This window comes from Falco punctatus, assembly GCF_963210335.1.
Source record: "Falco punctatus genome assembly, chromosome: 4".
NCBI lineage: Eukaryota > Metazoa > Chordata > Aves > Falconiformes > Falconidae > Falco > Falco punctatus.
The window spans coordinates 14,340,992-14,366,410 of NC_137583.1; the positions used below are offsets into that span (position 1 = coordinate 14,340,992).

General features: G+C 46.7%; 2 protein-coding genes and 1 long non-coding RNA gene across 5 annotated transcripts in view; 1 reads left to right on the forward strand and 2 right to left on the reverse strand.

The window, feature by feature from the left end:
* Positions 1-48: 48 nt before the first annotated feature.
* On the reverse strand, positions 49-18,690 carry ACOX2 (acyl-CoA oxidase 2). The gene is made up of 15 exons (XM_080382931.1): positions 18,210-18,690; positions 17,275-17,559; positions 15,944-16,106; positions 13,681-13,832; positions 13,046-13,153; positions 12,201-12,320; positions 11,627-11,742; positions 11,116-11,288; positions 9,821-9,983; positions 8,935-9,125; positions 7,685-7,846; positions 6,593-6,698; positions 3,559-3,776; positions 1,692-1,824; positions 49-753 (listed from the first exon to the last, which is right to left on the reverse strand). Exons 2-15 carry the CDS (start codon positions 17,432-17,434, stop codon positions 691-693), a joined length of 2,028 nt encoding a protein of 675 aa, XP_080239057.1. The 5' UTR covers positions 17,435-17,559; positions 18,210-18,690; the 3' UTR covers positions 49-690.
* The window catches only part of LOC308062058, a 66,385-nt gene continuing 59,603 nt past the window's right edge, over positions 18,638-25,419 (forward strand). Inside the window, exon 1 of the long non-coding RNA XR_013927456.1 lies at positions 18,638-20,506. This is a non-coding gene — a long non-coding RNA (uncharacterized lncRNA). The remainder of the gene's footprint in view (positions 20,507-25,419) is intronic.
* FAM107A (family with sequence similarity 107 member A) overlaps positions 20,499-25,419 on the reverse strand; it is a 32,591-nt gene continuing 27,670 nt past the window's right edge. For all 3 annotated transcript variants that reach the window (XM_080382936.1, XM_080382935.1, XM_080382937.1), the window contains one exon: positions 20,499-25,164. In XM_080382936.1, the coding sequence (XP_080239062.1) occupies positions 25,057-25,164 (108 nt within the window). In that variant the 3' untranslated portion in view covers positions 20,499-25,056. The remainder of the gene's footprint in view (positions 25,165-25,419) is intronic.

A 25,419-nucleotide genomic window follows, 5' to 3' on the forward strand; every position in this document is an offset into this window, starting at 1 on the left:
AGCCTGCCCTTTCTGTAATTACAAAGTATAATAATTAGAGAAGCAGTATTCCAAATAATATACTTTATTGGAGCCTGAGATTTATAGAAAGACAGTATGAGCGACTATTAATGGGGAAGTAAATTCTGCAGGCAGGAGCTGGCATCAGCTTTCTCTGAATCTTCATTAGCCAGGAGTACTCCACTGCTGAGCAATGTAACAACTATTTTAATTGTCCAAACAGATGTACTTTGTAATATAAATTTTGATTTTTTTTTTTGTAAAGTTTGGGTTTCTGGGTTTTTTTTTTGAAGGCACTGTACAGTTTCACACACTGTAATTGTAAACTCACTGAAGGGGAGCTCATAATGTGGTTTGGATTTTTTTTCCTTAATTGTCATATAGTGGATTTAGAAAAAAGAATAAGAAAGCCAGAAGGCATAGTTTTGATGCTACTGGGACACTTCTGGTTAGAAAATGGCAAAGCCTAGGTGATTTTCAAGTAGATTGCCTCATAGCAGTGGGTACCACTCAGCTTTGGCTTCTGTCTGATTAAATGCAAATGACTGGCTAAGCATCTTGTTTCATACTTGTTGCAACTGCAAGTAGTAACTGATTATTAATTTTGATTAGTAACTACTGATGCTTCATAAATCTACTGCTGCACAAAGAACAGGAGGAAATGTGTGGTGTTCACTTAGATCACGGTCTTCATAATTTTGATAGCGTGTTGTGGAGAAGTGGCTTCAAATACCTCTCGTAGGCTGGGCTCATCTATTCAGAAAGAGAATGTGGAAGGGAATTAATAGTAATGAAGAAGGAAAACACTAATTTTTTTCTTAAGAATGATCTCTGAAATATAGAAAGCTAGGCTGTTTAAAAAAGCCCCACAAAACACAACAAAACCAAACCACTGGCTACTTCTGCCATGTGTAAGATCTCTTTCCCTATAGCATGTGCTGTCCTTTATAACCAATACATAACACTTATCCCAAATGGGACAGCATACTATTTAACTTCAAAAAATATGCTTCAACTTGAATGTTTGCTGAAGGCGAATTTTGTGTTCAGCTGTAGTTTCAAAGGGTTGCTGATTACTACAGTAAAAATCTCACTTAAGGCAAAATGAGTTTTCAGACACAGCAGTAGTTATTTACATCGTGCAGAATTTTACATTACTCCACAATATGGACGAATTAAATGAAAGTAAAGTGCTGAAGACCGTGAGGGATGAAATTGCCTTGTTTAACATTTATACGCTTTCTGGTTAAACATACTGTTAAGAAAAATTTAAGTATTGCACTAGTAAAAGTACCAGTTCTTGGAAAATACCCTGCATTTAGGGGCTCTTGCAGCCACCCAGTGTTGTTCCATAATTGTAAAGTATGTAAACAGACTTTTGTGTTACCTTGTTTTGTACAATGTAACCTCACCGATATAAGTTTAAAAACTAAAACCACATTGGTGGCAGGTGACCGTCCAGCTCCCTGGTACAAGCTCTAGTACTCTGGGGGCTGGGAGGTTAAATGCCTGAGCTAAGATTACAGGTGGCATAACTGGAGTATCACAGGTGATTGTTCAGACTGAGATACTAAGAATTAAAAGCTCTTATTCTACTTGCTTTTATCTGAATTGCTTTTATTAAAAGAAAAGCAAACAATTTCTGCTCTGGTTAATGCAGAAGTTGCCTGGCTGTAGTCCAGCATCCATACCTGCTTGTTGGTCGGTGACTTCTGAGCCCACTCGTAAAGCCGTTGGTAAACTTGTCCATCGTAACTGCCAAGCGCAGAATTCAAGCTCTTATCTGTGAAATCAAAAGCGTCCACTAGTGGAACGGCATCCTTCCTATGGAGCAGATAAATGACATTTGTATTACTGAAGTGAGCATTGCTTTGTAAGGGCGGCAAATAAGTCAAAGGTGAACTTGAAAGTCAGTTGTCCAGGTTCTTCAGCCTAAAAAGCCTGTGCCAGTTTTCCCTCTTGCCTGTGCTGTGGGGAAAATCCTACTTGTTTCGATTCCTCAGAGGTGTGTTCTACTAATGCCCTGAGTTGTCTGTGCTGTTGAATGGGGGTATATTCGCAGGGTCTTGTAACCACCTGGGCTCCATCCCTAATTCCCTAATTTAGGACTCAGTCTCATGTCAGATGTTTTCTCAGCAGACACTGCCAGTTCTTTTGGCCTTTGCTGTGTTTTTTTTTCCTTTTTTCTTATGCTGTATGTGTTTGTTTTACAAAATGGAATAAGGTTGCTACTAGATTGATGTGCTTTGCTGATCTCCAGCCTTCATCTACTCTAAAATATTTCTATTACCTCATCAAGGGGTGTCGAGGTGTTCTACTCTGTGTCTGTAAGAACAAAGCAACCCTGAACAGCAGCAACGGCTCATTTATTTAGCCCAGGGGCCAATTTGGCAGCAGTCAGCAACAGATAGCTAGAGTGTAAGGACAAGTATGTAATGACAGCATCTTCTGAGCAAGAGATGGTTTCTTTTTCCTTGTTTTCCCATTTTCCTGGGTGTAGGAAGTCATGCTGGCTGTCAGTCATCCCTGAGGTACAGGGATGCAAAGTGGTTTGCATCTTCCAGTTCCTTTTAGGAAAGGGCTGCTTGGGCATTTGGGAAAGGATGGGTTTTTGCTACAGACTGGGAAGTGTTTGTATCCTTTCTACTAATTGTAAATAACTGACTTTTAATTACCCAGTAAACACCCACTCCATTCTTGAAGCCTGTTAACAAGGCATGGACTAACACAGAGAAGTGGCAATGAATTCCAGAGACAACAGTGGGTTAGGTTTTTGAAAACATCATGTTAAGCTTATTGCTTAACCTTGAATTCTGTGATCAGTTCTGAAAATGCTTGCTGTTCGGCTCAGTCCTGTTCAGCTCTGTTATGGTGTGTTCTTATTTTTCTACCTTTCTAAGGTAGCTTAAGTAGAATTTTACATACAGTTGCAACTCACTACTTTGCACTGTAAATTAATCTGTTCTTAACAAACAGCACTGATCAGTGGAAGATGAACCATTCGTCAAAAGGCCTTAATGAGTGTTGTGGTGAGTTAAAACCTTAGCATATCTCAGAATTCACATAGTCATAACTGGTCTCGAGCAGATGCATCTGAACTAGCTGTAGGCAGGATTGTTTGGGTACCAGTTGCAACTCAGCCATGGCAACAGTGTAGGCTGTATTAGCTGTGGCTTAAGCAGGTTTTGCAGCATATGATCGGTTGCTGTGGCTGCCTCCTGCCAGTGCTGCTCTGACTACACATTATCCTGCTTTTGCGCTACAGCAAGTGGTAGAGTGTTCAGGATTTCTTGATCTATAATTTAAGATTTCATGTTACAGAACTTTAATTTAGAGATTGCAGAGGAGCTGGACACTTAGGTCTGTTTTGCTGTGAGAACAAGCTCTGTGTAGATGTTTCAATCAATTTCTAGTGCTGGCAGCCAACGAAAACAGAAACTGAATGAGGTGAATTGGCTTTGGAAATGTTGCCATAGGTACAGCAGCACCATTTTATATCTTTCACAGGGACAAACTGAATAGCTGTGTATTTCCTCTCATGCTAGAGCAGCTGCTCACCGAACAACAGCCAGGAGGTCCAGGTATGATGCTGTGACCATGTCCATTTGAGCTCCAGATATGTATCCGTCATGCAAGAAGAGTCCTGCATTTGAGAAGATCCCGTGTAATGCAAAGAGGTCACAAAGATGTTTCATAATCTTCTGGATGCCAGCCTTGGTCTCAAGTTTTTCCACGGTTTCTACAAAGTTTTTCACTGTGATGTAGTGGCAGTGAGCCTGGAAAACAAACACAGTCAACAGTGAAAGCACCTCAAAACACTTTTAGTAGGCTAAGTGACTCAAACGTTCTTGCAAAGAATATAAAACCTTTTCATTTCCGTGGCACTTTTCCAGTCTGTATTCTTTGTATGCTGGTTGGCCAGGCCTTTTGCATTCATGCCTTGCAGCAACAGTAGAGAAGAATTGGGGTTGTAAATATTCATCGCTGTGGTATTTGTAAACTCCAGAAAACCGCTTCAGAAATCATGGTAGTACTTAATTCTAAATATTTCTGGTGAATACCCCAAAGAGTTTGTGTGATGGAAACCACTGGAATGCGCTTGTGTTGACACATAGCAAGTGAATCTTTGTTACACATCAACAGGAGAAAACTCTTCCACTGAAGACCTTGGGTTCATGTCATATTGGGCTCGGTGTCTGTAGGGCTTCAGCTCTGAAAGCATCCAGAACAGAAGGACAACAAAACTTACCTCTCGCTTTTGTGGGTTTAAGTAAACTGATAATTTCTGGGTCAGCCACTAGTAGAGTCTCTTAACTGCCGCATTACAGGAGTACTAGCCGAGGTCCACAGCAAATGAAGCGGCCTGACTCCACCTGTTTGTGGGGGTGACTCCTGTCATGCTGACATTGCTGTGGGTGGCTGGTGGTGTTGGTATCTGCATGAGTTCGCTCCCCTAGTTCTCCTGCCAGCTGTGGGTGTAAGCATGGCACACCTGCGCTGCAGCTCTTCCTTGCTGGCATGGTCAAGCGGTGGTGGAGGCCAGTGTGGACTGCAGAACCTGCCTGAGAAGCTGGGTGTCTGCTCAAGCAATGAATCCTTGTGGAGTCTGCAGCAAAGCCGTACCCAGTGCCTGAGCTGCTCGGCTGAGAGCTGGCAGGCGTCAGCTCATATCGCTGCTGTGCCAGTCGTGTGGGTGAGTCTCCGGGGAAGGTGTGGAATATGAAGTAAATACAGAAGTGCCCCAAGAAAGCAGCAGGCTATCAAGGTTTTAATGTTATGGGGGAAACTCAAGGGCTTGGGTGACTTTTCCTTAAGTATGTAAGAAACTTTGGGGGCCCAGATCCCATTTCCTAAAGAACAGCAGCACAGTCACTACTGACAATACTACACCCAGCCCTCTGCATGTGTTAGGATCTTCAGAAATAGTTTCTTTCTGACTAGTCCGGTGTCTAGGTTCTCCTTCTCACTTCTTAGAGCGAGCTCTATTCCAGCTCGTCCTCTAACATGTGGTCTCCCCTGCTTTTCAGTCTGGAGACCTCAGCCATGAGTGGGAGGAGGAGGGAATGGCTTCTTCGGGTTTGTGTGCAAGAAGCACTAGTCAGCCTTTTCTAGAGGTAATCTGAAATTTTGCTTCATTTTCATTCTGCTAAAAATACATTTACATTTAAACTATTTACTGGGAAAGTAATTTTACAAAGTCGCTTTATAGGTGGTTTTCTTTAGTTTTGAGGCAATTACACAGTTTTTCTGCTCTTTTTTTCAAGCTTACAGTATTGAATACTTGCTGCTTCCACTGAATCTGTGTAATTGAAAATGGGGGTGACGCACAGCAGACAGGTGACCACAAAAAAATGCTGCTGCTGAGATCAGGTCTTTGCTCCCTTACTCAGTGAGTTCTTGTTTGGAAGGATTATGATCACGCTTACTAATATGAGTGGATTAGTGCTTCCAATGGTTTTGGAAGGATCTCTGCTGTTGCTGAGAAAGAATTTGACTTGTCAAGGACTTTGTCTAATTTACTGACTACAATGGGGCTATACCCTACTATGAAACCACCAAGATGGTATCACCACAGTTAGGTAGGGTTCCTTTTTCTTTGTCAGGGGCTTCTTGCTAAGTCCATTTCAATTTGGATTGGCTCTGGCTGAACAGTAGATTACAGCAAGATGTTTTTCATTAAAAATTGAATGAATGTTAAAGTAACCCATGGATCTGTTTAAAATTTTCCTTTCCTTGGCTCAGGAAGGAAGGAAGGAAGACCTTCACCATAATTGTAGAGGAATTGCACTTAATTGCATACTAATTGGAGATTCTAAAGTATCAGTGGTTTTGGTTTTCATTTAAATTTAGGGCTTTTCTCCCCTCTTGCTTTCTTTTCAGCTTAGTTCTGTACTAACTAACACTTGTTTTGTGGAACAGATGCTGCTGTCCTGATCCTGCTTCAGCTGAAGGCATGCTGGTTGCCTGTCTAATCCATGTGAACTGGAAATTGGTTTTGAATCTTACTAACTTGACTTCAATTTGATTTTTCTTTCAGTAGTAATTAACATTGCACTTATCACTGCTTTTTGTTGTTTTCCCTGCAGTTAGCTTTCCTTGTAAGTGGTACATGTAAGGAAAACCAGGCATGCTTCACCTTGCTGTGACTCCTCCACCAGCTTTCAGTAGGCTTTGGGAGGCTTTCTTCTGGGAGCCAGAAACACTGGGTTCTTATAAAAAGATGAGCGTTAGCTGGAGATGGTGGATTCTTGTTGCAGGGTATGGGAGGTCTGATTCTGCCAGTAGTGGCACTGTAACAGTGCATGGCTTTTTTTTAATTGGGTTTGGGTTTTTTCCCCCTCCCTTTCATTTCTACTCCCTTTAGTCTTTTTTCCAACTGGCCTAGTGAGATGGCAAATTCTTCAGATCAGGAGTTGTTTCTTACTACGATTTTCCCAGCATGCAGACCACAGTGGTGCCCTGGTCTTTGTGGTGTCCCTTAGATACTAACAGAAAACAAAAACAGCACTGAGACTTCAAGCTAATCATGCTGTTTCTGTTGCATATTGTATCATAAAGACAGGCATCAAATAAGCAGATAAATTTTGCTAACCTTCGCAGCCTGCGTGAGCTGCACTGTGCACTGGTTCCACGCGTCGTGCTTTTTGACTCCAGACTGAACCAAATCCTGTAGTTTAGCTGCTGTGCTGCTTACAAGTCTGGAAAATTATAAAAGCATATTGTGTGTGAATACAGTAGCCCACATGCAGTCATTTCATACTCGTGTGTGATCAAATGGCAAAAATGGCATTTCTGACATTTGAAGTTATCCACACTCAGTATGAGTAAACTTTAGATTATGCAAAATCTAAGTACAAACTGGGAGAAGCACCCAGACCACCCTGGACTGAAGGATTTCTACCTTCTCAGCTTCCAGAGTAGTTTACTAGGGGGTCTGCTGAGTTCTTCTTGGGTTGGGTGTGTGTAAGGAGAGTTTGCAAAACAAAATAAAGTGGTGATAATATTGGACTGATGTTACATTATGTTTCTACTTTTCTACACCCAAATCCCTGTTCCCATTGAGGCTGAAGCTTTTGGAAGAATGGCTCTGGCTCTGTTTTTACACTGATTTGAATGACAGCAGGGTTGTCCTATCCATTTACCTGGTTTTTAGATATGATGCCTATATGGCCCGTGACTGTGCATGCAATACTCATGAGAACGCTCATGATACTATTGTGTTGAGTAGCTGAATGTGTAGTTGAAAGGCTATGGGCAGAATGAGAGGCTCTATGTTTGCTGTGGTAATTGAAAACAAACATCAGTTTCACAGGTATGTGAGATTTTAACTTCATGGAATTGCACAGGATACAGTTGCCAGAAGGTTTTACTGGACGGCAACTCAGTGATGTGGTCTGGAATTTACTTTAGTGCCATCAGCTCAGGATAGAATCAGCTCCGTGGATTATAGTTGTTTGGTAGCACATGGCTTAAAAACTTCTGATGTTCTAAATGTGAAAGCTTCGTATTGAACATTTGATGTGGCTGTTAATCCTGTGTGAGTCTTCTCTTTCAGGAGCAGATGGTGTCAATTCTTGTGTAACTTGTGTTATTTTACCTCCCTTCAAAGCAAGGAAGAAGTTGAACTCCTAACACATTTCTGATGTCAAAGAGAGAAACCCCGTCTCCCGTCCTCCATACTGACCTGACTGCCATGTGTTGATAGGCCTTAGTGTAAATATCTGGACAGAGAAAATCCAGCTTGTTCTTGGCTGGACACTTCTCGGGTTTCACTGCAGCCAGGTAAGTGACAGATGGCGGAACAGGCTGGCCAGTGTTGGCTGCCTTGAAGCATTTAACCAGGAACCTGGGAAGAGGGTAAGAATCAGAGCCGGGCATGGTTGTGATCCCCACGCAGCAAATGGTCATGCAAACAGTAAAGCGGGCTTGGGTGTGGAGCAGCAAGGTGTGACCCACCCCATCAGTGGTCCAGAACTGGACCCAAACAAGTAATGACCTTTTGTTTAGCATGTTATTTGCGATAACCTAATCTGTGATGGGTCTCAGGGGTAGCCTGTCTACTGTATTTAAGGGTACAGCAATCTGTAGTAGTGATGAATTTTTAGGAAGAAACTTGCTGTGGCTATTGGCAGTCTCAGCAGCACAGTCGTCATACACATATCAGCTTTGCAGCCTGAGTCTTAATGCTGCTTTGGTCTTACCCTCTGTGGTCTCCAACACACAGTCATGTTGTGTTAACAAACCTAAGACCCTTTCTTGGAGCTAAACGTGTGTCCAAGGAGCATTCCCCATGCCCTTACGTTTTTGACACCTCTTGACCTTGCTATTTATCTTGCAAGAAGAGGCAATAACGAATGCAGAAGTGTCTGCACACAAGCAGAGCTATGTGGTAGCACCTCTGTCCCTGGGAAGTGTTCTGGTTTTCTCCTAGTAAAACCACGCGTTATTAAAAGTTCAAGCAGCTGTGGTTTCTTTCTTCTGTATTTCTTCTACTCTGGATAATCAGCGGTCTGTTTGTTTGGAGGAGAGTGGTGTTCTTGGAGCATGACTCATCCGCTTTGTGTCCAACAACTTTGCCTTCTCTGAATCAACCTCACACACAAAGTAACAATATTGTGTTACATTGGTTGCTTAACAAAAAATAAACTGCAAAACTTGTATAGCAATGCTTTTGCTGCCCTACTAGGCAAAGAGGAAAATGAGGTTATGCAGAACAGCACCTGCATATGTCCCAAAACCAAAAATAGAGAGATAATCCGATTCCCATGCACCTCCATGCCTGTTAGACAGAAGACGTGAATAGTTTATGTCCTGAGCTGTATTTTTAGAAGGTGCTGTGAGAAAGGAGTAGCTGGTTTTACTGGTTTTGGAGAAGTGGTAGAGGTTGAATAAATGAGAGGGCAGGCTTTTAGGTGAACACATTTAAATTGTTACCTGGCAGTTTGCAGGAGCAAAATGGTGTTCTCCCCTTCATAAATACAAGAGGCAACTATTTTAGTATACAAGGAAGGGAGTCCGCTCAGCAAGGAGTACCCATGTCCCCCGCAGGCCCGGAGGCAGATGTCCACTGCTGAAGTGCAATACTGAGTAACCAAGGCTTTAAAGCCTGAAGAAAATGCATGGAGCTGTTTTTTGGGAAAAAAAAATTAATTAAATATATATATATAAAATGCAGGGTGTTAATAGTGGAAGTGTTCTAAAGTAATCCTCAGATCAAGTTTCCCTTTTAAATTTTGTGCCATTTCTGGGCACGAAATCCCTGTTAGATCCTCCTTTGCTTGTTGGTGCAGCACCCAGCTCCCTGAGCTTGACCTTCAGTTTCTGCCTGGGATGCTGCACACCCTCATGCTGAGCACGCTGTGGTCAGTTTATGCATTTTTGGTTTCTCTCAACCAGCAGTGGCTTTGGCCACCCTTGTTCAGAGTGTTTTCATTTCAGGCTTCCAGTTGCAAAATCTTATGTTCTATCTAAAAGTAACATTTTTGGTTTTGGCTCAGAAGTGCGTATTTGCATGTGCATTCATAGATGAAGTTGTGAAATAACGCTTTGTGCCACCAGGTACTTGGAACAAGGCTTTTACCAAACAGACATGCTTTTCAAGGACTTTTCACTCTGCAATAGTTCCCAAAACCAGAAAATTTGGGGCGGTGAGGCAAATGCTGTTGTTCACTGGTTCTGGACCTAGGACACACAGCTTGATCTCAGTGTTTCCTCTTTCTCCAGTTACTTAGGGGTGAGAGGAATGCTTGTCCAGTTTGCTAAAATACTTCGATACTGAGAGGTGAGAAATGCTGTACGAGCTAATCCTGCTGCAGCTCACCTCTGGCAGTGTGTCAAAGTTCTTGTTCTGGATCTCGCTGTACGCCTTGTTGAATAGCTCCTGCAGGTAGTCGTTGATGAAATGAAAGGCATAGGCTGCTGCCAACGGGGGCAGCAATTTCTCTTGCTGAGTCTGGTAGTCAAGGATTTTTGCTTCTTCTTCCCTGTTGGAAGACAGCTGATGAAGTAGGGAAAGTGTGGAGACAGGCGTAGCTACTGTTAGTTTACCTACTGCATAATGAAAAATGGCATTTTCACTACCAAGCAGCAGTGTGTGAATGGGACTGAGCTGATGTCGTGGCGGCAAATCTGCCCAGCTTGCTAAGGCTGTTAGAGAAACAAGTCTGACTAGGAAAAAAAGTGTGGGTTGTTTTTTTTTTTTCCTGCTGTGTTGGTGAACCAGCCTAACAGTAGAAAAGGCTCTGTGCATGCAGTTGGTACAGAAGGGGAACAGGGACTGCGGGAGAGGAGGAGGATGAAACCTTCAAGGACAGCAAGTTGTTAGGTGCTCGAAGGGAGGTGGTGGCACTGCACCCTGAAAAACTTTTGCTTTTCAAACTGATTCTTTGTGGCCCTGGGTGTAGATAGGTTTTCCTGGACATATTGAAATCTAAATTATTTTAAGCTTTCTGAGCTTTTTTTGGATGTTCTTTGCCACTTTTGCTGTGGTTAGTACATGCAGGGCTTCAAATGATGGAACTGGTTATTGCAGCAGTTCAGCATGCTGTGCTCTTGTGTTTGGTTTGCGTTTGAACCAAACCATGATCTCATTAGGCTCTGCTTGCTTTTGAAAGAAGACTGAAGTGGAAATTTTTGAAATCCATGCAAATGAAAATATCTATATAAAAATTACAGGGATTCTTACCAGACTAATAAAATTCAGTGTCACAGTGTGGCTATTGGAATTGTGGGTGTTGGAAGGTATTCTAATGTCGCACCCACTCATAGGGTGCTACAGGCTAAGAATTCGGCAACTTGTCTGCTTTGTCTGGATTCTGCTGAGTTACGGGATTACCACGGGTGGGCTAGTTATAAGAAAAACAAGTTGCCTGTGTGAACTGCTGAACTATTCCAACTATGAAATGTATCTTAGAAGGAACAGTAAACATTCTGCTGTACTTTGACTGAAGCTCGTTCAATGTAAATAATGGGGAAGCATGTTTGTAATACCCTATCTGGGCCAGGACATAAGCCAGTGATGTGCTGAAAGATAAGATGAAAAGCTGAAATACAGACTGGTGTGGGGAACGTGGTGTACCGTCCCCTTCCCACCACTGTGGACCTGAGTGGCATTACCCAGGCTTTAACTTGGACTGCCGGCGAACCACGGAGTATCGGATGGCAATGGTGCAAGCTTTCATTAGAGGTATTATAACTTCATCTGCAATCAGGGAAATGCGCACTGTAGTCATTGTGAAATAGTTAATCTTCTGCGACCCCTGTCTTACATAGGTGCCATCTGGTTGAACCTACAGCAGAGAGAGGATGTTAGGTGCCGCTTTCTTCAATACACAGTACTAGGATTGTTGTGTAATCTGTATGCATAGAATAAAACGGACATCAAAATCCTTCAATGGATGCAAACTTAAATATTTTTCTGTATGACGGATGAAACATAGCCGTTTGAAAAGACAAACTTTTACTGCTTCTGGCTCAGATAGGTTCTGCCTGCCCTGTAAACCCTAACCTCTGAACATGGAATTCCTGACATGGAGTTTCATTTAGGATTCAGGTAACCTGCCCTTGGTAAACTGCAGAGACTTGTGAGAGTCTCGCAGGCGAGTCCATGATGTGAGTCCACACATACCTCGCAAAACTTGTTCAGCATGTTCTCCCTGGGGATGCGCACATTCTGCAGCATGAGGTAGCCGTTGTCAATGTGCTCAAAACTCATTTTGGGACCGATGTCTCCTGCAATTATGCCTGCAGTAGAAGAAAATATAGCCTGCTTACTTCTACTTGAACTTTTTTCTCCCCATTTTGGGTCAGGCTGGGGATCTCAAAGGAAGGGCACGTTCAGCTCCGCCTCTTTCCAGCATGGGCGATCTCGCTTGAGGGATGAAACAGGCATTTGAATGCCTTGTGGTAGTTTGTTTCCATGATCCATCTGTTATCAATGTTGGCCAGGATCAGAACTGAGGTGTTAAGGCAGAGGTGGTTAGAGCAGCCCAGGCTTCTGGTTAAGAAGAAGGTTTGGTCTGGATATGCCTGAGGATACGCTAAAGCTTCCTTTAGGTGAAAAATTGGGGTTAATGATAACTGTGCCTTGGGTATCTGTCTTTGGTTTTGGCAGTTACAACTCTCCCTGGGCTCAATGTTTTAGAAAACATTTAAGAACAAAATAAGCAGAGCACAGTGCTGCAGTGTCTGGGGTCACTTACCTGGACAGAGTGAATGGTCCTGAAGGCTGCGTATCTGCACGATGAAGGGATGCACGCCGTAGCACTTCCCGTGGACATACAGCTGAGCAAAGACCACTGTGTGGGTTGCTGACCTTCCCACTGCAAGAAGAAAAACAGCCCCATTCCCTTAAGACAAGGTTTTCACAGTTAACAGCAGTGCTCATTGCGTGTTAGGTCTTGCTAATATATGGGTCAGCATAGGTGTGATCCACAGTTGCTGGAAGCTGGAAATCACCTGCATCTGTGCCCTGAGCCTGCTCTTGGCTCTCAGATGTTGCGTTATCCTCCTGCCTCTGCTGCTGCCCGTGAGGCTTGGATAAACAGTTTGCATCAGCAGATGAGAAAAAATAAATAGTTAAAGTTCATACTGTGCTGAGAGAGTGGGAAGTGCTGTAGCTGTTCGAGTAACTCCAGTTATTTTCTGTGAAATACCTTCCTGAAGGGAGCCATGAATTTCACATGAATTCTTTATGTCGAGACTGGCTGATGACTTGAATCCTTTATGCTGATGACCTCCCTGCAGTTTTTGGTTGTCTGCCTCTTATTTACAAAGAAGATAAGATAGATTCCTGCAGCAGCAGGAGTTTCCCTGAGTGAAGTTCTCCAGCCCTGCCACCCAAGGGCTTTTGATAGGTGGTGGTGGCTCCCTTCTGGCCTTTGAACTTGTACAAAACCCTTTGGTCTCTTACTTGCCTCCCAATATGTGCATCCCTTACTGAAGTCCTCTGCTAGCACCTGGCCCCCAAACACAGAGCTTGACCAGGCAGACCAAGTAACTGAAGGAAGCAAATGAGGAAAACCAAAATGTTTTGTGTGATACTTACTGTCTCCAGGCCACCACTTCATGGCAGAGATCTTTGGTGTGTTCAGTATAAACTCCTGCGTAGTGGTATCAAAGACTGCTGTTGTTTCTAAACCTTGAAGATACGTTCCTTAAGAAAAAAAAAACAAAAACAAACAAGAAGAATTCCTGGTGTATCACAAGGATGGAAAGAGTGGAGGATCCCTGGAGGCTGCTGTGGGTATTACCAGGGTTTTGTGGTTTACCCTCCTGATGAGAACCGTGGCACAATGCTCCCAGCAACCCCACACCATCTCCTGCAAAGATCTCTTGAGCCACATGGTACTCAGGCAAGCTGCCTGGTTCATGGTGACAACCACCAGCTTGGGCAAGCTGCCTGGCTGATCCCCTCCACCGATGGTGAGTGCCTGTTGTCTAACCATGAGCTTTCATGCTCACTCTGTTATTTTTTCCACATTGGAGATGCACTGGCTTTGGTTTTGCCAGCTTGCAGAGGAACACAGAGGACATCAACCTCTAACACGCAAGTAGCATTTACCCCCACAGCCACCCCTGCCCCACTGAAGCAGGGACAGCTCGATCTGAAATCCCCCGAGAATCTGGGGTAATTGAAGCCTTTTGTCCTGTGGAAATGCCGCGTTTTCTTTGCAGCCTTACCATGCCCCAGTTCAGTCTGGGCGTAGCTTCCAATGAGCCGATACTGGGTGGCGAGAGGAATCCATTTGCTGATCTGTTTGTCGGAGCCCAGCACTGAAATGCTTCTCATGAAGACACGGTGAAGGAGAAAGGCGACATCTCCTGACAGTGCTCTGCAGAGAAGGCACAAGGGGTATTTTTATATGGATGAAATTCCAGGGATGTGATGAATGAGGCAGTGACAGGGTGTCGATCACCAGACAGTACCACCTGCTGCCCTTTGATTTCTGCATTGTCATACCGTGCCCAACATCCAGCATCAACACGGTATTGCAGGAAAAGTGCTCTTCCAAGCTGTTTTTGTTCCTTCTTTTGTAGCAGTTTTCTGAAGTGTTGCTAGCTCATTATTTCACTTGCTTTTGGAGGAATTATCTGTTCTGAGTAACAGATGCTGAGCTCCTAAAAACACAGCCCAGCTCCAAAGCTCCTGTGGCTCTGATAGCTTGTGAGCCCTTTGTATCTTTATTTTACTTCACAGGATTTCTTTCCTGATTACTTCAGTCACATTTTGAGGCTGAGCTAAAAACCCCCCACCTCCCTACCTTAAAAGATTATTAAAAATAATCTTTCGTAGGATGGGGACAAAGCTTTTAGCAGGGCCTGTTGCAATAGGACAAGGGGTAATGGTTTTAAATTAAAAGAGGGTAGACTTAGACTAGATATAAGGAGGAATTTTTTTACAATGAGGGTGGTGAAACACTGGAACAGGTTGCCCAGAGAGGAGGTGTCCTGGCTTCAGCTGGGATAAATTTCTTCTTAGTAGCTGGTGCAGGGCTGTGTTTTAGATTTGGTGTGAGAACAGTGTTGACAGGACACTGATGGTTTTGGTTGTTGCTGGGTAATGTTCATACTGAGTCAAGGGCTTTTCAGTTTCTCAGGCCCCGCCAGCGAGAGGGCTGGAGGGGCACGGGAAACTGGGAGGGGACACAGCCAGGACAGCTGACCTGAACTAGCCAGAGGGATATTCCATACCATAGGACATTATACTGAGCATATAAACTGGGGGGAGAATTGGCCAGGGCCCGCTGGTCACTGCTCGTGGACTAGCTGGGCACCGGTCAGCGGGGGTGAGCAGTTGTATTGTGCAGCACTTGGTTTTTTTTTTCTCCCTTCCCTTTGGATTTTATTTCTCTCCCCTTCTCCCTCCTTTCATTATAATTATTATTATTATTTTCCCCCCTCCTATTTTATTTTAATTATTAAATTGTTCTTATCTCAACCCTATAGTTCATATTCCTTTCTGATCCTCCTCCCCATCCCTCTGTGGGGGGCAGGAGGGGGAGTGAGCGAGCGGCTGCCTGGTACATCATTTCTGGCTGGGGTTAAACCACCACAGGTGGTAGATGCCCCATCCCTGGAAATGTTCAAGGTCAGGTTGAACGGGGCTTTGAGCAACACGGTCTAGCTGAAGATGTCCCTGCTCATTGCAGGGTGCTTGGACTATTATTACCTTTAAAGGTCCCTTCCAACCCGTACTGTGCTATGGTTCTATGATTCCATGAAATATTCGGAAGTTACTTTGAGTGTCAGCAGTGATTTGTGCAGTGCAGGTATTGCCCTTTTGAGTGACACTTTTGAACTTGCACCTTCTTACTGGGTATAGAACCGCACCAAACGGCAACAGCAAGCCAGTAATTTATTTAGCAAAGGGGGAAAGAAGGAGGGGCAAGCAATTAAAATGTGGAGCTCAACCCCATGCAAAGTGCTAAGAAATTTTTTTAAGGAAAGGATTGTGAGAAATATTTTATTCAATTTACCTACAAACTAAGGTGTTGGTTTGTTGTTGTTTTTTTTTTTTTTTTAATACAGTGTGGGTTTTCTAGATAGAGAAAATGTCTTTAATTTAATGTGGAAGTCAGTAATGTAACTGAAACAGCATTACTTCCAATTCTGCTTATACATTTTAAAATGTCTGATGGGTGCTCTGAGAGCTGTAGCACAAGTAAGGAGCATGCTGAAGTGGAAATATCACACTGGGGATGTGAACTGCTGTGATCTATCACGCTGTACCCATGTGCTGCTCTTTGAGAAGTTCCCTGCCATGTATCATCATTTTCCCTTTTCCCGAGTGTGCTGCTAAAGTAAAAACCTGCAGCACGTTTGTATCAAAACCTTATCTGTCAACTGTTGGCCTCTCCCAGCCTTTGCTAAAGCTGATTCTTCTTGAAATACACAACTTCTAACAAAAAACCAGTTGTACATTAAAAAGATCAATAAAAATCACCTGTAAATGTACTTAAATTCAGGTCCATTCTCAGTCCATCCCATCTCGTGCATCTTTTTCTGGAGATGAACAGCCTTTCTGACTGCTGCTTCGTACCTCTCATTCTGGGTCTGGAAATACTGGTTTTCTCTGCTAAATACGGGGTCAGATTCAATAGCTTCGACTGCAAAATAACACAGAAGAGTTGGTTCTCCTGGGCCTGGGGAGGTGCAGGCAGTGCCTCGAGCCCCACTGGGGAGGAGCGGGCAGGACTGGGGTTGTGGACAGTGATGCTGTGGCTTTTTAGGGTGACTGCAGACAAGTTTTATTTTGCTGGTGCTGGCTCTGATGGCTGTCAGGCCGAAGTCGGAAAAGCAGCAAGTTTGGGGAAGGAGGAGGGGAAGGGAGCCAAGTGGGCCTGGGAGAGGGGTCTGTCGAGTGGAAATGGTGACCCTGCAGGGTAAGGCACTGTCCCTGGTCAGGCTGTTGGAGATGACTGCGTGCCTCAGGCAGAAAATGCCATAGATCCTTCTGTCTCTAATTGCTGTTTCAGTGCCCCGACAGCAGCAAGAGCTGAGGTTAGCTGGACTTTGTGCAGAGGGTGGCTAACAGCTGGAGCTGCTGGGTGTCCCGCTCGGGACTTTACCAGCCCTTTGCAGAACTGTGAAGCAACTCTTGGGCTTGCTCATTTTGTCAGCCTGAACACTCCTGCTGCTCCCTTTCTGCCTTGAAACCTTGAGTCCAAGTCTAATTACTTAAAGTTATACTGAACTCCAGTTGCACCGTGAAGTGTGCAAATCCCAGTGGCCTGTGCTGCTTTCATTTGATAAAGAGTATAATACGGATGTAGTTACAGAGACAAAAGAGATACTCTTTTTCCCTCTGTTCCTTTGAGCACACAGTCCTATTTTGGGATACCCACTGTAAGTGAGAGCAGTTCAGCCTGGCTAAGCCAACCTATGCAAGGAATTCCTCACCTGAATGAGCCTGCCCAGGAGGGTCACTGGCTGCAGTTCACGCCTGGCGTGCATTGCCGAGCAGCAGTGCTAGCCCCCATGCGCAGCCCCCTCCCACAGAGATGCTCGCTCGCCTGTGCGACCCTCAGTCCTTGTTTATCCAGACTTGCCAGAGATACTGGGGATGGGAGCAGGAAAGGGGAAAAGCTTCAGATAGCGGGGGGGTGGCTGCAGAGGAGCTGTGTTGATTGACACTAACGGGGAACTCCATCTCCACACTCCCACTTTTTTAAAGAGATGGGTGACAAGCAAATACCCAGCAGCGCAAAGCGCACCATGCTGCAAAGGAGGAGCACAAGTAGCGGGACAGCCGGGGGCCTCATGAGGCTCACTCACCCACCGCCCTCCGAATCAGAGTGTGCTCCGCGCCGCCGTCCAGCCAGGCCGTGAGCTTTTCCACGCTGAAGGAGGCCGTTTGCCTCTCGCTGGCAAGGTCAGGATTCATGCTGCCGAGGACTGAGCCCAGTGAGGACTTGCTGGTCTCCAGCAGAGCCATCCTGGAAGCTGCGTGGCTCTGGCACGGGCCGGGGCTTGCTGGGCACTGGCACCTTCCAGTGGGTGCTGGGCGAGGGTGCTGGGTGTATCTCCAGCACTTGCAGCGGGTTGGCCAAGGCGTTGTACCTGTACAGGGCTTGTGTGGATATTTAGGTGCTGCCTTGTCCCCACTGCAATAATACAGACAATGAAAATTTAGGGCACTTTTAAGAGCTCAAAATGCGGGTTTTCTGATATGTTTTAAAACATAACTATTGTCGTTTAACCAGTCTGTTCCTGATATTTTATGAAAAGTTACTGCTGGAGTATCCCACAGGTGTGTGTTAACGTGCCTGGCCCCTGCGCCCCAGGCCGGCCCCCCGTCCCACGGGGTCACTGTGAACCACGGGCTCCCCCTGTCCCCTGTCCCACGGGCTCGGCTGGCAGCGGCTGCGACCCGGTAATTCCCACGTTAGCAGGATGTGGGCAGGATGCTACTAATAAGAAAACCCCGTGGTACCTGGAAAACAAAGCAGGCTCTTCCCTTGACGAGGCTGCCGGCCTTCCTGAACTACTTTTTAATACTCCAAGAGATTTCCACTCTGGAAGCTCCCGTCAGCAGTCAGCCGTTCCTCCCGCCCCGGTTCAGAGCCCGGGCCCCGGCTGCCCGCCGGCCCGGGGCAGGGCGGCCCCACGGCGGGACCCACCGCCCCCGCGCTGCCCTTGAGCGGCCGCGGGCGCAGCCGCCGGGAGGCCCCGGGGCCCGGCCGCCGCGTGCGAGCGCAGCCCCCACGTACCTGGCTCCTCCGGGCGCCCTCCGGCTGGGCCCCGGCTCCGGGCGGCCGCGGCGGGACCTTGCCCGGCCCGTGGGTGTTCCCGGGGCGGGCGGGCGGGGCGCGGGGCCCTCCCGGGGCCGGCGGGGCGCGGACGGCCGGGCGGGCTGCTCCCGGCGCGGGCCGCTCGTCTGCTGCCGGCTGCGCGTCCGGTGCCCGCTGAGCGGCACCCTGCCCTTCGCCCCCATGTGTCATTTTTGTGGTTTTTTTTTTTGTGTGTGTGTGTTTTGTTTTTTTTTTTTTTGGTGTGTGGTTTTTTTGGTTTGGGTTTTTTTTTTTTCAGCCGGCCCCGGGTTCGCCTGGCTGAAGGTTTTCCCAGCTGCGTTACGGCGCTGCTATGGCACTGCCCGCGGCCCTGCTGCGGCCTGCGCTGCCAGCCGGGACACAGGGGTGTGCTGTGCAGGCCGGGCCTGCCGTGGGTGAAGGGGGGCTGCCCCTGCCGCCCCTGCCTGGTCTGGGCTGGTGCCCAGTGGGCACAGGCTGGCAGCTCAGGGCCCGCTGGCTACAGCGGTACGAGCCCCACGGGAGGGGTCCCTCCGCTGCCCACCGGCCGTCAACGAACCTGCGCCGCTGCTGCTGCTGCTGCAGACCTGCTGGTTTCTCACTGGAAACTGCTTTGTCAGGGAAGGAGGTGGAACAGGTGGGACTCACCGTGCTTCAACATGAGAAACTAAACAGAGGATAAGAAATTGTATGTAGTTTTGCATAACTGTAATATTAAGGCTGAGCCTCAGTGAACCAAGCCCAGCAGCCATGAGGAGCAACAAGTCAGAACAGCTGACGGGCAAGGGAGGGTGCGTTAGGGATGAATCTGGAAGCTTAAAGATGCTCTGTGGCTCTCTCACCCTGCCATGGCAATAGGTACCTCAATAGGTGATTAGAGCAATAGGGTGTCCTATGGACGTGCTGCTTGGTATTCTGGTCCCTACTGCACAGCATCACATCCTACGGTGGCTCGGGGTTGCCAGTGTTTGGGAGGCAGTAGCATCTTTCTGACGTTATTTGTGGGCTTTCTTTGCTTACTCTGCTGTTTTCTTCTGCTGCAGTCAGAAGCTCTCAGCCTCATGCATCTTGAGTGCTGTTTGCAATTCAGCTAATGGATCCTGATCTGCTGAAGGAAAGGCAGGGGATGGCAAGTTGGAAGAAGCCTGGCCCTGAACCCGTTTGCACCCTGATGTTCATGCAGGCTGGTATTTGGGCAGGTGTGGGTGCTGCCCGGGTGGGTCATTGCCAGCCGGCGTTAGGGAATGCTGGCAGAGCTGCACACCCGGCAGCGCCCCTGCACACCTTGGCTGCACGTGCCCATGGGGTGCCCACAGATCTCGTGGGCTGCGGTGGGAGCCAACAAGATCCACGAGAGCACGTGGTCATGGTGTGTTGGAACACACCACAGTTATCGTGTTGCTGATAATTTTGCATTTTTCCCCATTTCCATAAGCCTGCATATCCCTGGTGTCATGTCCGACTCACAGGTTTCATGTGATGCTTTTATCAACGCAAAAGCAGTCACTCTACGGCAGTTTTAGATCATTTTGGGAAATTATCTAAATATAGAGAAATACCTGGACAGGCAGAAGAGAATTCCTGAGAAGGGAATCACCCAGGGCCAGTGTGACGGTACCGCTAGCTTGAGGAAGAAAACAAGAATTTGCCATTTCTGAGACAGTAACAAGAAATAAATATGCAGGAAAATAGAAGGGTTCCCTGAGAGGAGGCTGCACTGCAGCAGGCTGCCTGGAGGCACTTCAGGAGGGAGTGCACAGGAAAAGAGATCTCAGCATAACCTGGATAAATTGCAAAGCTGGTATTGAAAACTGGCAGTAAGAAAAAAATCTAGGCAATGGAGCAGTTTGTGCATAGCTAAAAGGCAATGTGTCCTTAAAGAATGGAAATGATTGTTTCTTTCTCTCTCCTATAGAAGATGAACTGTCACGGTACGTGTGGCCACTGTCATGAACAGTGTGGCCAGCAGGGCCAGGGCAGTGACCATCCTACTGCATGCAGTGGGCACTGGTGTGGCCGCACCTCGGACCCTGGGTTCAGGTTTGGGCCCCTCACTCCCAGACAGACACTGAGGGGCTGGAGCGTGTCCAGAGCCGGGCAGGGGCTGGGGAAGGGGCTGGGGCACAGGTCTGATGAGGAGCAGCTGAGGGAGCTGGGGTGGTTCAGCCTGGAGAAAAGGAGACTCAGGGGGGATGTATCACTCTCTACAACTGCCTGAAAGGAGGCTGGGCTGGGCTGGGGTCGGTCTCTTCTCCCAAGTATCAAGCGATAGGACAAGAGGAAACGGCCTCAAGTTGCGCCAGGGGAGGTTTAAATTGGATATTAAGAAAAATGTCTTCGCTGAAAGGATGGTCAAGCACCGGAACAGGCTGCCCAGGGAGGTGGTGGAATCATCATCCCTGGAGGTGTTTAAAAAAACACATAGATGTGGCGCTTAGGGACATGATTTAGTGGTGGGCTTGGCAGTGCTGGGTTAGTGGTTGGCCTCGATGATCTCCAAGGTCTTTTCTAACCCAAGTGATTCTATGATATGAATGACTGCCTTTGGCATCTGCTTGTGAAAGGAGGTGTGTAATTAGTGTAAGCAGTCTTGGGGCACAGCCCACTGAAACCTCGCTGGCTGGGGCTGCGAGAGGTTGATCAAGCATTTTACGAAGTCCTGCCTGAGCCCCCCGGTCTCACGCCTCACCAAAGGCCAGGCTCTCCAGTGAAGGTGTTTCCCTTTGTGTGGTTTGTGCCAGGAAATGAAGTCCACAACCTGCTATGGCAGGATAGCAACTGAGCTGCTATTATAAGCGGTAACAAGGTAGGAAGATGTTTTGGGAACCTGACCTGAAGAACAGGTTTAGTCAAGGAGCCCTCATCCCTAATGATGAGCTGACTGCCCACACTGGTGCCGCAGGGTGCGGAGGGCCGGGAATGCTGTTTACCTCCCGGTGTGGCAATCCCAGCGGATACCTGGTGGCAGAGAAATGCATCCAAGCACCATCTCTGCCTTGTTCTGAGTGGGGAGTTGGCGTCTCTGCTGTTAAGGGTATTGCTAATGAGACAGAGAAGTCCTTTTCATTTGCTTTACTGCATTTAGTTTCAGTCCTGGCTCTCAGGGACCATGGTGTGTGACCTGGATGTGTGAAGCATCCTCTCTTTTTCTTATCTATTTAATCGGTGGTCTTTTGTTGCTGCTAAACCTCTTTAAAAATGTTTTAGAATAATGAGGTGAGCTGACTAGTGTGAGGATTACCTTTCAGTTCAAAATGGAGTTTTTGAATTAAATCCAAGGGCAATGTATTTCCTTGGCTTTGTGGGTCTTATCCTGCCAGGTAGGTGGGCATTTTTGGCCAGTTAGAAATCAAACATATGGGAAGTTTCAGTGTACAAAGCCTGATTCCACAATTTTTGTGCCCTTAAGCATTCAGTAAATTGAGATGAAGTCTGGGAATAAGCAATGGAGGCAGCATTGGGTGCGGATGATGAAAACAGCTCGTTGATGAGTAAGTTAACACCAACAAAGGAGTTGCTGTCAGACTTCACTGATTTTTATGTTCATTCAGTTTATTTGGCTGTTGTCTGCTTGCATCCTTGGAGCTTTTTCAGTTCCTTGTAGAAAGAGCAAAATGTACAATCATCGTTTAGTTTATTTCTTCAGAAATGTCCACATTAAAAGGTATGAGTTAATTAAGTAGAGTTGCATGACATATATTTTTATATAAATGTATAAACACCAACACAGAATATAGACTATATACCACATAGGCAACATACACAGTGCAAAAAATTGTCCCCGTCAATACTCTGATAATCTGTGTCTTCTGGATACACCACGTTTATTCAGGAATGCATTTTAAGGGCATAGGGAAGAATTCGTTTAAAAGAAAAAGAGACACAAAGATACCCCAAAATCTTCCTGTTGATGCCTACACTGATACTTTTCGGGTGCCACCTCCATTGCTGCCACACCATGAAGCACAAGAGCATTGGTGAAGGTTGCCCAGGCTCTGGGTCTGAGCCCAGCCAGGGAGGCATTACCACTTCGCAGGGGTGTGAGGAGCGAGGAGCTGTGTTGGAAGATGCTGTGATTTTTAAGCCAGCATTGAACAGTAAAAGCATCATTTCCCATGTGCCATCATGGAAGGCTGGAGCCTGCAGCTCTTGCCGTGGATGAAGCTCCGTGTGTCCCGCTGTGTGCCATGTGGATGCTCCAGCCTGTCCCGGCCCCGCAGCAGCTGCCAGCACCGGCTGCTTGGGGTTTGGTGTGGGTGTGCAGCTGGGTGCCGGCTCTCAGCCCGCAGGGTCCTGGTGAGCTGCCAGGTCAGGGCTTTCTGCTGTCTCTCCACCGCTGGAAGGACTTCTGTGACTGTTAGCTCAGCCTGAGTTAGGACAGTGTGACCTGGCCCTGCCTTTCCCTTCTGGACACCTGCTGAGAATGAGCCAGATGCCCCTTAGCTATCATGGACTGCACCGGTGTGCAGCCCCACTGTGCTGGGTGGGCACTGCATCTAAGGGAAACACTCATTTTTTTTCACTCTGATAATATTTGCGTACTCAGGAAGACCGCAGCAAAATATTTGCAAGTTTTTCAGTGCTGATCTGAGCACTCAGCTTACCCAGACCTTACCGGATGGCTTCAACCCAAGGACTTGTATAAATGCCCCTGTCCCAGCCCGGGTGAGCTGATAACACTGGTGCATATGGAGCGACAGATTGCCTCTCCTGGAGTACATGTCCATCTGTGGCAAAATTACAAATTAATTTGCTGAGGTTTTTTTGAGCTCTTTGATCAAGGTTACTTAATCTGTGCCATAACCCCTCACAAAACCCCCAGCACAGTAATTCTGGCTTGTTGTTTAAACTGATGTTATCTATGGAGTATCATACAGCATTCTTTACAGCTGTGTACAAACATCCTTAGCAACACCTTTTTTTTTCTTGGAGAAATTTGGCTGTTTTTTCCCCCTGAAAAAATGGTCAATGCTGCTTCTTCCTCATGGTTTTAATCATAACTTATATGGAAAAGCTTCTCAGTTGGGAGGGGTGTAATAAATCCATTTAGATCTTGTTTGACCCTTAGTGACCATATGCACTGGATTTCTGAAATAAAAACTTTAAAATGAGCGTGATGAGCAAGGGGTTTAAAATTCACGGCAGAGACAGTGCTGTGGGGTGCAGCTCTCCAGGACTGAAATGGAGTGAAGGGCTTTTATGTCCAGTCTGTCGCAGAAGCCTCGTACCTGTCACTGCTCGTGATGTGATGTGGCTCAGATGTTTTACTCAGGCTGCCAGGTCGAACAACAGCCCTCAAAATTAAGCACCCCACTGGACCAGGGAGACTAGGGAATGGATTAGTAACTTTTTAATAAATATGTGATAAATGCTTAGTTTCCCTTAATTTACATATGGATCCACTGCAGATGTGGATAGTAGGTATTGTTTATCCAGGTATTACCTTCCCAGCTGACTGGGTCCATTGAGGCTTGCCATTCAAGAGCCGGTGTCCAAAGGCAGTTGGTGAGTTGTGCTGTTTAGGCTTTGTGTCAGGGCTGATGTGGGAAGCAAGAAGCTGAGATATTCCTGGAGGTGCAATTTCAGCTCTAGATGTGGACACCTCAGGGCATGGGTGCTCCGTACGTGTGGCAGGCTCTGTCCATATGTGGCGCAAACACACGATCTATCTCAGCTTTGCTATACTGGCAGCAAGAAGATTTTTACTTTTTCCAAGGTGGTGGCTGCAATGAGGCAGCTCTGACCTCTGGAAAAGGGGATGAAAAGCACTGACAAAGGGTTTTGCATCACCACATACGTGCCCTGTAGCCCCCGGTGCCTACAGATGCCAGCTGTGTGCAGGGTGGCTACCAGGACACCAGTATGACATTACCACATTGACACTTCTCAGTCACATGTCTGGCTGCTGGGTAAGGGGCTGAAGCTCAGTCGTCCAGGGGCAAGAAGCAGTTTGCCTGTCTGCTGCATCTGCAGGGACCTGCTGCCTGGTCACTGCGTGCTTCCACACACAGCCATGCCGAAAACACCCAGCCTTTGCTTTCTGCACAGAGCGTTTGCCTCCCGCTTGGGGTGTTGATGGTGTGGTCCGATGGATTTTCTGCCTGAGCATGGAACTGCCTAAAGAGCTGTTTTCAAACAGGTTTGAAAAGCGGTTTAAAGATGCTTGTGAATAACAGTTGCACCTGCCTCTGCTGCATTGGTACGGGCACACAGAGGCTGATTTTTCTAATAGTACGGGTGTGCTGCTGGTACACACAGCCTCAGCCAGGCTTGACTCGCACACTGGGGCAATACCAGTGACCCTTGGGAAAGCCATTATGGTGACCTGGGCTGTTTTCAGTAATACACAGATTGTCCCTTTTCGTTACCAGGCCAGGTTTCCAGGAGCTTCTCCAGAGCTGCAGTTGCCCTCCTGTCACCCAGTGCCTGGTGAGCCTGCCTCCAGGAAGAAGCAGGGGTCCCCCAAACCATCCCTCCACAGACTTCCCTGGCTTAAACAGTCGCTGTGTTTCTAGGGTTAACCAAGAGTTAGCTGGAGGTTAGCATGCACCCACGATCTGGGGGGAAAAAGAACATAATTTCGCTCTGCATCTCCCCGTGTGAGTACTTCTTCGGTGAATACTGCACCTTTTCCACAGTGGTACCTTACTGGGCTGGGAAAACCTTTTTTGTGCCTTTACTGGAGCAAGTGTTAATAACCATAAGCAGCCCCAACGGTGCAGGTGTGAATGTCCACCATGTACAGAGATGTCAGCGTGTGTGTGTTAGCGCCGGCCTTTGTAGGATCCCTGTTGAGTTTTGGCAGAAGCTACGCTGCTTTCTCATCCCCAGTCACCGTTGATGTTCTCCTCAGGTTTTCCTTGACCTTAATGAATTCTGGTGCATGGTCTTCCTGCTTCTCCTGCTCTTTCTCCAGCTGTAAGAAAGAAGAGTCACCATTAATCTGTGCATACTGAAGGACAAAAGTGCGTCAGCGACATTCAAACGGTGGGCTTCGTTATTGCTGGGTGTCCAGTTATTATTGCCCAAAGTTGAGTGTGTGCAGTGCACGTGTCGGTGCTCTCTTTTTCCAAGTCATTATGCCAGAGCCATGTTCACCCTTAGTCTCTTTTTCTGGCCTCCTGAAAAATTAAATTATTTATTTTTATCCTCCAGGGAGGAGCATTTCCAG

Coding starts and splice junctions, on each gene's coding strand:
- ACOX2 (XM_080382931.1), bottom strand. CDS start 17,434: ATGGCTCTGCTGGAGACCAGCAAGTCCTCACTGGGCTCAGTCCTCGGC. Junction 13,154..13,680: donor CCAGACTGAACTGGGGCATG/GTAAGGCTGCAA, acceptor TTTTTTCTTAAG/GAACGTATCTTCAAGGTTTA. Junction 754..1,691: donor AGTCACCGACCAACAAGCAG/GTATGGATGCTG, acceptor CTTTCTGAATAG/ATGAGCCCAGCCTACGAGAG.